The 13,962-nt window shown below is 29.6% G+C and overlaps 3 protein-coding genes across 3 annotated transcripts; all 3 read right to left on the bottom strand.

The window, feature by feature from the left end:
• LOC145759273 (transmembrane protein 208-like) lies at positions 1-3,401 on the bottom strand. Its single transcript, XM_082573057.1, has 6 exons — positions 3,258-3,401; positions 2,809-2,907; positions 1,777-1,836; positions 1,349-1,452; positions 944-1,028; positions 1-342 (listed from the first exon to the last, which is right to left on the bottom strand). Exons 1-6 carry the CDS (start codon positions 3,261-3,263, stop codon positions 223-225), a joined length of 474 nt encoding a protein of 157 aa, XP_082429183.1. The 5' UTR covers positions 3,264-3,401; the 3' UTR covers positions 1-222.
• Positions 3,402-3,958: 557 nt separating this feature from the next.
• Positions 3,959-5,938, bottom strand: LOC145760272 (mediator of RNA polymerase II transcription subunit 17-like). Its single transcript, XM_082574144.1, has one exon. The coding sequence runs from the start codon at positions 5,936-5,938 to the stop codon at positions 3,959-3,961; it is 1,980 nt and encodes a 659-aa protein (XP_082430270.1).
• A 2,845-nt stretch (positions 5,939-8,783) lies between these two features.
• LOC145759954 (uncharacterized) lies at positions 8,784-9,836 on the bottom strand. Its single transcript, XM_082573806.1, has 4 exons — positions 9,698-9,836; positions 9,289-9,536; positions 9,082-9,189; positions 8,784-8,894 (listed from the first exon to the last, which is right to left on the bottom strand). The coding sequence occupies exons 1-4, from the start codon at positions 9,765-9,767 to the stop codon at positions 8,796-8,798; spliced, it is 525 nt and encodes a 174-aa protein (XP_082429932.1). The 5' UTR covers positions 9,768-9,836; the 3' UTR covers positions 8,784-8,795.
• Between the last annotated feature and the right edge of the window lie 4,126 nt (positions 9,837-13,962).

The following is a 13,962-nucleotide window of genomic DNA, read 5'->3' as shown; positions in this document are numbered from 1 at the left end:
TTTCACCACTTATTTAAAAAAGCACTGGATTTGATTTATATATTGTACCATTAAAATACATAGTTTCAATTAGGTAACATTCATATATTAACATAATTTTGTTCTATAATCATTTTAATCACAATTTTTTTCAGTAGGCTATTCAAAAGAACTCCTCTACGGTAAAATCAATTTAACTAACAAAATAAATTAATAAAAATATCCTAAAACCAGAAAAAAAGTTTAAAATTTTCGCTTCTTTTCCATTTTTTTCTTTTGCTTTTCGCTTAATTCTGGTGGCGCTTGAAAAATCCATGGGGCTATTATACTGACCCATAACTTGTAAAAAGCAACCCCAGGAACCTGAAATAAAAGTCAATATTTAGAGCATTGCCCTTAAAATCGTGGATTAATTAATTAATGGTTGAATGATAAAGCATATATTTATATGTGGTTAGTGTGGTATGCAGATCATCGCATCGAACTACAGTCCGAAGGGTTCAGGTTTAAGTCACACCATTTGCCCAACTAGAGGTGTAGTTGTAAGATCACTTGCTACACTACATGAGGTTGTAAGTTTAAACCCCACTGCCCCCATCCTGTAGCACCCTTGAGTAAGGAGCTATAAATGGTATAAATGCCTGCTGAGCCAATACTAATCAGCAGTTTAATTGTTGGACAAATATACTTAATAATATCCCAAACCACCAAGGCAACTCAGATTAGGTCAGGGTAACTGATGTTACTCTATGTTTAGGTCGTGCAATCTACCTTCCCACATCGAGGATAAAAATATATTAAACAAAAACACATAACAGGATTAGGTAAATAAAAAACAGCCAATTTAGAATATAGTTATAGTAGTGTAGGTTTTAGGCATTTTAGTAAAAATATTTTAAAACACTTTGGCCTTCTAATTTTTATGCAAAAAATAATAAAATAAACTGTATATTTGAATACATACCACAAGCCAAATAAGCCATAAATACATTGATATACAGCTTAAAACTTGACATACAGCGGTAATAATAAGAATATCTTTTGCATGTCTAAAATATAATAGAAAACAATTAATATTGAAATTAAGAAAAACTTTTTTTTTATATATCTTTATCCTTGATGAGAAAAGGACGAATGTGCAACCTAAACATAAAGTAACAGTCACCCCAACCCAGTCTCAAGTTGCCTATGGCAGTTTGGAATATTATAGATAATAATTGCCTGATAATTGAGCTGCTTATTAGGTGCTTGCTTACTCAAAGGCGATACAGCATGAGAACACTAGAAATCTACCCAGGACCTCATGAAGTGTAGGAAGTGTTCTAACCACTATACCACACTGCTGAATTTGTTTAATTTCATTTCTTACTCTGCCATTCCTGAATCCATATTTAAATCCAATCCACTATTGACCATTGAACTCATTAATTTCATACAAAGTGCATAAGTTGCTGATGAAAAAATAAACATGCTCTGAAATTCAAAAAAACAAAAATTTTTGTATTTATTTATTCTCGATTTGAAATGACCAATTTTCATGGACAAAACATATAGTGAATTTGTTACCCTGACCCAGTCTTAGGTTGGCTTAAGTAGTTTTAAATATTATTATTTATATTTGCACAATAATTATTCTGCCTATTGTTTTTGAGCTCATCAGCGGTTTATACTCTTTACTATTCTATTTTAAAGGGCATTACAGTCTGGAAGTGGTGGGCAAACCCAGGACATCCAGTAGTAAAGCCAAAAGTTTTAACAACTACACAACGCTGCCAGTGTTTTTAACAGTCTACTTACCATTTGACTCCACTGAAGATCATTATACTTCAATAAGATATGGAATAATATAACTGGTATCTGTTACAACAATAAAAAATAAGAATAAGGTTTAATTTTTTTATATTTATTTAACCTTAATGAAGGAATGTTGACTTCACGACCTAAACATAGAAAAGTATCAGTTTCCCCAACCCACTTTCAAATTCCCATTATCAGTTTGGGATATTTAAGATAATAATTGCCTTATAATTATGCTGCTGATTAAGTGTTGGCTTAGCAAGAGTTTAAAGTGCATTTCTCAGACAAAATAATATGAGAGTATTGGAGACCGAATCCTAGACCTCATGTAGTGAAGCCAAGTGTTTTGACCACAACACAATTTATCTGGTTAAATAAAGAATTTATAAATAAAGGTATATAACAAATCTGGTGTGTATAAACTAAGGTGGGACCAAACTATGAATCAGGTAATTGTTAATTAACAAGGCGAAATTTGAGGTTAAATTTAACTTTAAAAAAACATAGCGAACCTGTTACCTTCATTAAATTAAGTTTCCATTATTATTAGTCGTTATTTCTATATTTTTACAAGTAAACCATGCTAAGATAGGGATTTATACATTTGATATCTTTTATTGGGTTAACTGTTCGTAATTTTTTTGCCGTTTTTGGGTTTAATTGTTGTAATTTTTAAACAGTGTATGTAAATGCCAACTGGCCATCATCATTAATGTCAATATGCCAGATCTAGAAACTTTTTTTAAACGTGCTTTGTTTAGTTTAAATATCAACTAAGATTTAAACGATTGTTCTTATTATATATAATGAAGCTTCGTGGACTATGTCCAATTTTTTTATTTTCACATAAAAAAAATCTGCCACTTGTGGTGCATGGCTAAATTATCGCAGGCAAAAAATATTTTAATTTGCAACCATATTATGACAATTAAAATGTATATCTAACGATTAATTCCAATAATTATTTAATATTGTTTTGTTACTTTTAAAAGAATATGACATATATACAAATGATCACAATTTTGTACTTACATTTGCAAAAATGATAACATATTTGTAAAAATTATAAGTTGTTTGATTTTCTTCTTTAATTTGTTTTGCTCCTTTAGTCCCTTGTTTACCTTTGGTTGGCTGTAAAATAATTAAAACAAATAATTACAAAACACTTTTTACACAACATGAGGTCATAGGTTCGATCCCCGGTGATCTCATGCTGAAGTGCTCTTAAGTAAGGGGCTTAAAACGGTATAAACTTTTTCTGAGCCAGCACCTAATCAGCAACTCAATTATATCTATATTATCTCAAACTGCCGCAGGCAACTCAAGACTGCAGTTGGGGTAACTGTTGTTAATCTACGTTTAGGTTGCGCATTCGACCTTCCCACATCTAGGATATATCTATACAAGAAAAAATTTCGAAAATTTTGTGTTAAAAAATATTAACATTTCTACGAAGTCAAAATTAAAATAAAAAAACTTACCGGCATTTTGATATAAAAGTCTTTGAGATGGCTATTTTATAAATTCAGATTTCATTTAAAAATAAATTTATTAAAAATTTATATGAATATTCTGAAAGAGAAAGAAAAATTATAAAAATGCACTGCATTTCATTTTAGTCATAAAAAATCTTGTAATTATGCTTTTTAAAAAACAAATTGTACTAATCTTAATAATAGCACATTTAGCTTATTGCATGCCAAAAAAACTGCATTTTATTTGTTGTAACAAGATTGCTACTCGCACTACAAATGGCTGCTTTTCATGTCGAAGGTATATATTTAAATTTAAAATACACATACATACATACATATGTTTATATATTGCCCACTAAGCTTTATTATATATAGATTTGCACTATACTAAAGTTATTTAAAAAGTGATAAAAGGGTAATTTTTATAATGTGATTTTTTTGTTTTGGTGTAATAAGTGCGATTTTTTTTCAAGTAGTCATACCTATAAAATATGTATATATGCCTATACAAAATTAATTGGATCTAATGTATTTTAAATTGGTCGCATTTTTTAAAGTGTTTTCTGAATAGGTAAGGGTTGGGTTTAGGGTTTAATTTTGTAATTCGTTCAGTATATATTCAATACAGACGATTCAGTTAATTTTATTGAGTACCCCTTGTAAAAAACAAATAATTTTAACAGCACTAATTTTATAAAAAAATGTAATTATTTTTTTAAGCAAGTCAATAAAGTTTCCATTTTATTTACAAAATGTCTTCCCGGTACATCAGACCATGAAACCTCCCTCCATTTTCCTCCAAGAGATAAAAATTTATCGTTATCAGTCCAGTGTTTATTTTCAAACGAGTTAATGTCATCACTTCTTGGATGCAGGACATTAATTTCATATTTAATATTGTTATTGCTGTCCAAACTGCAGCACACAGAAACATTTTTACTACCATTGGGTTCGGCGATTATTAAAGTCCCACGGATACGCAGGGTGTTATCGTTACCTACCCCACAATGCGGTGATAAATTCAGCAAAGTCCATCCTAAGGTTTGAGCTAACGATTGCATGGTCAACAGCTGATGCATACAAATGCGAGACAAAAGATACTGGTAAATTTTCGAAGATTCTATCGGAAGTGTTAACACTGTACCTTCTCGTTGTATCACTCTTATTTCATCGGGTTTTGCTGTTAGCAACATAACTGATTTATTACAGGATTCATACCCACTGTTCACAAGCATAACACGAACTGTAGTTTCATACATGTTAGTGACAGTAGACCAGTGAGCTTGCACATCTGGGTCGTTAAACTCTTTGGTTATTTTAAGAATAACTTTGTTCAAGCGTTGCTGCACCGCATGATGTTTTGCCATTTTAATAAGCAGCTCGATAAACGAGATTTCACCCTGTTTTGTTGATTTTACCAAGTGTCTGGATGGACTACCCTGCACAGATGCCCGTCTTAAAAGGTTTGTTAAACCGAGTGCAGCATTTATAGGGTGTGGAGGCTCGATATTGAGACGTTTTGCATGGAATTTTAAAAGCAGTTGCATAAGTGCATGTTTTAAGGTAAATATTGACGACTTTTTAGTTGGAACACTCGCTGGATGTGAACTTTGACTATGTAAAAGTTTAATTTCAAGTTTTGTGTCAGGAAAAATGCGTGTCGATATTGTGTTTTCGATAACAATAAACGGCGACTTTATTCCATATGCTTTATGCTGCACAGCTTCTTTTGTTAGCCTTGCAAATAACTCTTTGCAAAACAAAACATTTTGAGCATTGCATAACTTTCTGTGCCAATTTGGCTCGCTGCTTGCAGTTTTTTTCGGAAAAAAGTCAAAATTGTTCACTTTGCATGATTTTAAGGTTTTTGAAGATATGTCGATAATAGAAACTGAAATGGTTGCAACTCCTTTTAAATCGGCACTAACGACAACCTGGAGAGGAGGCCGAAGAGAAGGAACCAAGGATATTATACTTTTTGTTGCTTCATCGTTGTCGGAATCTTCATCAACATCATCATCTAGAGATTTTTTTATAACTTCAAAAGCACTCGAGTGCCAAAAATCCGAACCCGCTGATCTGTAACTTAAATCCCCTAAAATTTTATCCCCGACCCGTCTTACACGCCATCGCTGTCGAAGTTTAAGTAATTGTGAATGAAAGGTGTGCTGTGTGGATGCCTCAGATTTTGCCTTAGTCAGTCGCATAGCCCCGTCAAGTAAAATCTTAGAAGCCGCATTTAGACAACGTTTTTTAGTTAACATTTTGAGTACGGGTTTAGTGGGAGTTTCTTGTTCATCGTGGGCTAAATCAAACATTAAATATTGTCCAGTATCACCGACTTCTTTTGGTTGATTGACCAATTTATTTTGAGAAATTGACATCACATCAACTAACACGTTCATTTCGATAAGCGCTCTTTGCAAATGTGTCTGAATATTTTCCCACGGCCATTGTTTTTCATCCAACATTTCTTTAGCTTCTTCTTCTTCAGGCTGACTGGCTTTGTCATTGTCTTCTAAGAAATCAATCCGATTTGCTAAGTCGGTTAAGCTTTGAGACATTGTAAGAGGTTGAATAAAAGTCTCTTGGCCGCCGTAAGAAATTTCTTGAATCTTGTTTTCCGATGACGATTGCAGAGAGATTTTAACGCTGAGTGGATTTTCTTCCATCCTAATAGAATCCATTTTTAATCTTTTACTTTTGTATATATTAAAAATTTATACAACAACCTAATCTATTGAAAACATTAAATTTATTTTAAAAAAGTAAATAAACTTTTTTGGGATAACAAAAACTTAAATAAAAATAATATTTTACACTATATCGCAAAACTCAAATCTTCTATACCAGTGAAAACTTTTACAATAGTTAACAATAATTTAAACATCTTAACTAGTGATAGCTTTCTTAATTCTAGTAAAGTTTACGCCATTTTTTAAATAACTTGCCAAAATATAACTCGGCATCTTATTGGGTTTGGTGACTGTGCAGTGTAGCCATACTATAATCTACTATAAAAGTAAACATTGAAATATATCAGTATTTATGATATGTTTTAAATCTTTACATTGATTATGTTTTTTTTAGCTTATGCATTAACTTAATGTGTTTCGTATTCCTTTTTTTACTTTTATCTGTTTATTGATGCGCGAAAAAACTTAAAAAAGGGGTATTTGAACAAACTGACAAAGTTGAAATTTAAAAAAGGTCTTTATAGTCAGATAGTGTGCTTTAACCACTACATCACGCCACCGGTTAACTCGACAGTTTTTTTTTTATTTTATTATTTAATTTAATTATTTTACTAACTAAATTGTCCCATTATTATTCATATTTAAATTTTTTTTTCACACATTATTTCCGAACAGCAGTTGTTACTAAATATGTTTAAATTGGTGATATAACTTTAATGGGTTTACGTTTTATTTTACATATTTTTTTTTAATAGTATTTTATTTTTTATAATTTTTTTTCTATATTTAGATGCCTTTTTAATTTTATCGCTTTATTTAATAATGCTTTAAGAGCACAAACGGTAAACAATTATTAGCTATATACCTTGGTATACCAAGAAAAAAATACTCAAATTCATATCAACTTTAGCGTACAGGTTTTAAAATTTTTGTTTATTTACACAACACAAAAATATAAATAAGCCTAAAATATCGTTTTTTACTGTGTGATTTTTGTTTAAGCCGCTAAATAAATAGTGCATTTTTTTGCATATTACTACTGCCCTTTAGCGACTTGCCCCCAAATTTAGAAAGTGGAATGCAGGCAAGCATTTTATTTTTAGTTGACTATTTTACCTACGGGCTTAATATTTATGTTTTATCATAAAACATCGCGTATCAGGACGTTTATTTAATATTGTAATATTGTTTTAAAAATAGCTACAAGGTTATTAAATAATTTAAATTTTATTTAAGCTGAATAGCGAAATTTAGCGATGGAAAATAAGGTAATAAGGATATTATTGTTATATGAAGGCTAAAAAATAAATCAAATTATAAACAAGAGTCATTTTTAAGGATCATGCTACAATAACTGTACTAAAAATTGAACCGATAACAGAAAATCGCAAAAGTAATGTTGATGCTAAAATTAACAAATCAAATGATCTTTTGAATGGCTTAACAGATGTACCGCCATGGTATTTATGTATTGTATTTGGCTTACATGTGTTTTAATATTAATTTACTGTACAATTAACGTTTAACTATTTAAATAATTTTACTTATGTTGATTTTAAAATATTACGTCGTTCTATGTTTAAACTAATTTTAAAATATTTTAGTTTTTATAACCCGATAAATAATATACGACTGGACTTTTGGGTAGGCAAAAGTTAGTACTGTGTCGTTCAAGGGTGCTTAATCATGGATACAGGGGAAATCAAATCCAGGCAGATTTCATGGATAGAAAAAAGTATTCCAAACATTAGGCCAAGGCTCTGTTATAACTAAGATTCTGGGTAGATTATTGATTATATATAAAAAGTTTTACTGTTTTGTTACTTTAGCATTATCTACTATAGCGCTTGACGTAGCTGTTGGTGTGCCTCTTATAGTGTCGGATAAATTGTGTTTGAAAGACGATGTGAATGGTTATCTAGTTCGTGCCAATTTTATCTGCAGCATTGTTTTTGTTTCGGGCGTATGCACAGTTCTGCAAACAACTATAGGAAACAGGTAAGTTGAGATAGATCACTTGTAGTTAACGGTCCGTAAACTACAAGTAACCATTAAAATAGGTTACTTACTATTAGGCACAGTTTGTAAAATTTTAAAGCCCAACCGTACACAGTGGTGTTTTTAATAAAAAATCTTTCCAACAGGAGTTTTTTACGCATCGGAAAAACTTTCACTTAAATGAAGATAAGAAAATGCCCTTGGTTACTTTTCAAGTAAAGGCTTTTCTAAACTGATGGTAAAATCCAACGATGCGTAAACACATTGACAGGTGCTTAAAAAATATTAGTTTATTAAATGTTTTATTGGTTGAAAGACCCAACTTATTTAAGTCTAATCACAAGCCTTTTTTTATGTAAAAAAAGTGGCTAATTGTTTTTAAATGCACAAGCTAGTAATAGCAAGTGTTTTACATATTTAAAATCAATTTTATCAAAACTCACTACATATTTCTAAATAATTAAAACCCACTACATGTTAAATTTGCTTTAAGAATAAGATTTTGTTATAAGTGCTATAAAGCCATATTGCTTGTTTGGTAATTTTTTTTTTTTTTTAATTTATATTTAATAATTTTATTAAACTATTAACATTTGTTTATTATTTGTACTAGTAACAAAAAAAATAAATAAACTGTTTTTTGTCAAATGTTAAAATTATTTTTTAATATTAACAAGTTCTTTAACTACATTTGGTTTTATGTTTAGCGTAGTTTTTTGTAAACATATTAGTATATTATATAAAAAAAAGCATTATTTTGTTTTAACTTTTATTGCCAAAATTCGAATAAAACATTTGACAAAGTTGTCATTGATCATATCAATGTATAACCAGTATTTTTATTTGGTTATTATTCCAGATCAAAGGAACAGAATGGAACAAGCGAATGGTGGTTGCTCGATGGACCGGTAAAAAAACCTTTCTTGCTCCAAGTAGGGTCCATTATAACCTAAAACCAATTTGAATATTTTTTATAAAACGTTACTATATATTTTAAACTTCCCATTTTAGAGCGTGAATTATTTCGCAAAACTTTTTATGGTGGAATTTACTACGCCGGTTAATAAACTGAAAAACTGTTTTTGTTTTATTATTTATTAAATATTTCTTTTAAGATTCTGAAAATATAATTCTACCTGAAATCCAATGTGTTTTTGTGCTGGGCCGGAATATGGATATCCTGGATACCACAATTCCTTTTTTGGGATCCAAGAGTTGCCGTTTCGAAGTTGTATTTTATTATTCTAAAATTTATTAAAACATCAAAATAATTTAAATGTAAAAAACTAACATTTTCTTTTTTAATTTTTTTTTTTAAATCATACAATTTTTAAAACACATACTTCGTATGTCGAGGCAAGGCCAACGTTAACAGTTCCCCAATACCCATCTAAGTACCCATTCCAATTATCTTGGATGTAATTGTAAAACAGATTGTACTGCTCCTCGGAAGAAATTTCAGCAAGCTCTCCCCCATGGAATACGCAGATAGAAAAAAGTTGGTCAACTGTAAACTTTAGCTTACCAGCAACTGTGTAGATCAACCTGTAGCATTTGTTATTGCTCACCACGCCTTTGCATTTTGGGTTTTCTAAATAAACGCAAAAGAATTGGTTATAAAATAAAGTGGGTAGGTTATTTTTGTCAGAAATATTTATCGCTTAAAAAATTAAAAACTAGGTGTTAAATTAAAATATTTGATTTGACCTACACAGATTGTTTGTTTTTTTTAAGATATGAACTTAAAATTACCTAAACAAGGCCTTCCATGCACCAGTCCTAGACAAATCAACGAAATCACGATAATAACTTTTAAGAACATTTTTCTTTCGATATCTTCTTAATTAAAACGAATTTTTCAAATAGGAATATTGCACAACTTAATTACCACTATTTGGTAAAAGCGTACAAGTGTACACTGCTTACCTTGTTATATAGCTTTACCCTAAGTCATTATCGACTATTGAATTAACTGCCGGAAGCTTCGCTTAAAATATGGAGTTCGAAATTTCGATACCAAATATACATTTTCTATTCACACGTCCAAATTTGATAAGACGAATAGTATTATTAATAAAATATAAGCAAAACAATATGCGTGAATTTTTGCTCATGAGCCCACGGAAATGATTTGTACTGTGAACTGGCATAGCGAAAAAGAAATAAAGTTATACAAAGTTTAAATTAAATTTAAAGCTGATTAATTATTAAGTTTTGATTAAAAATAAAGCAGTCAACCATTTTCAATTTAATATTGATTGAAGGTAGCAAGAAACCTACGGAAGAAGTCGTTATAAATCGATTTGGTAAACCTCAGGCTTAGTGCTAAATATACCAAACCGGGGTAGCTGACAACAAAAAGAATATTAATTTTATATTATTATCATCACGTTACGCCACGTATCGTTATAGTTTAAGAAGTTTCTCATTGGTTAAAAGACCTTACTTTTTTAGTCTCACTACAGGCATTTTCCTTTTTTATACGCAGAAAAACGGGAAAAAAACGACTTGGGTGGAGCTCTGCATTTTTTTGTTTGAAATTTTTAAAAGCACAGGCTAGTTGTAAGAATTAAGTAACCAAAATTAACAAAATCTTACTGTTATAAGTGCATTAAAAATTTTTAAAAAAAATCGTATTTTATTGGGCAACGTTGTTTGTTATGTTTTTTATTTTGCTTTTTGAATAATGTTTAATAATAATTTTTGTTACGTGTTTGTTCTAGTATTATAAATATTTAAATGCTTTTTGTATAGCAAAACGATTTTTATCCTTACGTAAAGATTTATTGGGCCTTTAAACCTAAAACACAATCTGATGCAAATAATATATTCAAAATATCCCGAAAACTCCTAAATTAATTTAAAGAAGATACTAAATGACGTATTATTTAAATTACAAATTAAATTTTTCCATTTACACTTCCCATCTTAATAAAGACGGATAATATTTTTAATATATAGACAATGGAGTATACACAAATATAATAATTAGCAACAAAAGTGTTCGCCCCTAAGCTCACGGAAATAAGTTTTTATTGTGTACTGGCACAGCAAAAAAAGTTAAACAAAGTCTATAACTTAATTTACCAAACCTTATTGGGCTTTGTGCTTAAATATATCAGACCGGGGTAGCTGACAACATAAAGATAATTAATTATAAATTTTCAATGCCACGTTGGGTTTTAAACTTTTGCTGCTCTACGTAGGCTATCGAGTTAGTTTAGTCCCTTTTTCTTGATTGGGAGACCTAACCTAGTTTAGCTTTATTACAAGCTTCAATCTTTTTTACGCATAAAATGGTAAAAAGCAATTTTAGTGAAAATAAGCGTTTTTTGCCTTATTTTTTACATTTAATGCACATTGTGTTTACAATATTACAAAAATTTCTATATTTTATTCAAATTAAGATAAAAGAACATACAAAGTCATGCTTTTTTAATAACAATTAAAAATCTTTTAATTACACCTTCCCAAATTTTAAAAGACGAATAGTACTTTTTATAAAATATAGACAAAAAATATGCACAAATATATATTTAATTAGCAACGAAAGTGTTCGTCCCTAAGCTCGCGGAATGATTTTGTATTGTAAACTGGCATTGCGAAAGAAAAACAAAGTTAAATGAAATTTATATTTAAAGCTAATTACTTATTTAGTTTTGTTTAAAAATGAAGCAGTTGAATTCCACTTTAAATTCGAAATTTATTAAAGATAGTCAGAAACTTACGGAAGTCGTTATAAATGAATTTACAAAACCCTATTAGACTTTGTGCTTAAATAAGACCTTATTAGGCTTCAAACTGACAACATAAAGAATACTAATTATAAATTTCTAATACCAGGCTGCGTTTGTTTTTTGCTGCGCCACGTATTGTGTTAAATTAGTCCGTTTCTTATTGGTTAAGAAATCTGACTTATTTTAGTTTCACTACAAGCCTTATTTTTTAATATTTGAAAAAAGGCAAAATTCAATATGGGTAGCGCTGGTCGTTCTTTAGCTTTATTTACTCAATGGAAAAAGCAAGAGGGATACATTGCCAAATAGCTAAAATTAATTTAATTACACTACACGTTTGATATACATTTGGAATAACAAATTAAAAGAAATGTATTATTATTAAGTAAAATGTTTTTTTCGTAGTACATTTTTATTGGTAATTTGTTTATTAAAAAATGATATCGAATTTTTAAAACCTTTTACATTGACATCATTTCGGTTTTTACCTTTTTATAATAATATTTTAAATTATTTTTTTACCCAATTAAAGTGTTTTAGACGCGGTTCTATAAAAAAATGATTAAAAAGAGTAACAAAATCCACAAAAAAAGAATTTTACTTATCCCAAAATTACATAGTTACATATTTACAAGCCTAAATTTTATATTTTAGTTGTCTAACTTCTAAAAACCTTTGACTATATAGTTTTAGGTTGTCGCTTTTTTAGTTTAATGCTACAAAGTAACTATGTCTTAAAACGATTATCACAAAAAAATGTTTTTTAATTAGAAATAAATGTTAACCACTTTCAGATAAGTTAACACTTTTAAACATGTTGATTACAAGATTATTAAATTGGGTAGTCCGAAACTAACGGAAAATGTCGTTATAAATTAATCTACCAAACCTTATCGGGCTTTGTGCTTGAATATATCAAACCGGGGTAGCTGACAACAGAAAAAAAATTAATTTAAAATTCCTTATACCACGTAGCGTTATGGTTTTGTAAGCTTTTCATTGGTTAAGAGACCTTACTTTTTTAGTCTCACTACAAGCCTTCTCCTTTTTTAGAAGCAGAAAAAAAGCAAAAAACGAATTGGGTGGAGCTCTGCGTTTTTTCGCCTAGGTCTTTTATTAGTACAGTCCAGTTGTGAGTATTAACTAACCAAAATAAATACAATCTCACTTCTATGAGTGCATAAGCCTTAAATAAAAACCTTATTTTATTACGCCACGTTGTTTGTTATGTTATTTGTTGAGGTTTCTGAATAATGTTTAATAAAAATACGAATTTTTAGAACTGTTGTGACATATTTGTTCTAGTATAATGAATATTTACATAATTTTTGTGTAGCGGAGCGATTTTTATCCCTACATTAATAATTACTGGGACTTAGAACACACATACAATCTAATGCAAATTATATATTTAAAATATCCCTAAAATTCCAAATTAATTGTACATGAAATACTAAATTACGTATTAGTTAAATTACGTATTTAAATTTTCTATTCACAGGCCTAATTTTATTAAAACGAATTTTGTTTTTATTGAAATATGGACAAAAAATATGCGCAAATATATAAAATTAATTGGCAACAAAAGTGTTCGCCCCTAAGCTCACGGAAATGAGTTTGTATTGCGAACTGGCATTGCAAAACAAAAATGAAGTTATACAGAGTAAAATTTATATTAAAAGCTGATTAATTATTCAGTTTTGATCAAAATTGAAGCAGATATTCATTTTCTATTCTAAATTGATTGGGGGTAGTCAGAAACTTACGGAAGAAGTCGTTATAAATTAATCTACCAAACCTTATCGGGCTTTGTGCTTGAATATATCAAACCGGGGTAGCTGACAACAGAAAGAATATTAATTATAAATTCTTAATACAACGTTGCGGTTTGGATTTTGGTTTCGCCCCGTAGCGTGTTGGTTTAGTAGGTTTTTCATTGGTTAAGAGACCTTACTTTTTTAAGCTCACTACAAGCCTTTTGTTTTTTTAAGCAGAAAAAGGGCAAACAACTACTTGGGTGGAGCTCTGCGTTTTTTTGCTTAATTTTTTTAATAGTACAGGCTAGTTGTAAGAATTAAGTAACCAAAATTAACAAAATCTTACTGTTATAAGTGCATTAAAAAAAAAACTTATTTTGTTGGGCAACGTTGTTTGTTATGTTTTTTATTTTGCTTTTTGAGTAATGCTTAATAATATTACAAAAATTTAGAACTTTTGTTACATGTTTGTTCTAGTATTATAAATATTTAAATGCTTTTTGTATAGCAAAACGATTTTTTT

This window comes from Corella eumyota, chromosome 7 (assembly GCF_963082875.1).
Source record: "Corella eumyota chromosome 7, kaCorEumy4.1, whole genome shotgun sequence".
In the NCBI taxonomy this organism is placed as follows: Eukaryota; Metazoa; Chordata; class Ascidiacea; order Phlebobranchia; family Corellidae; genus Corella; species Corella eumyota.
The sequence above is the reverse complement of the archived record's forward strand: the minus strand, read 5'-3'. Positions and strand labels throughout refer to the sequence as shown.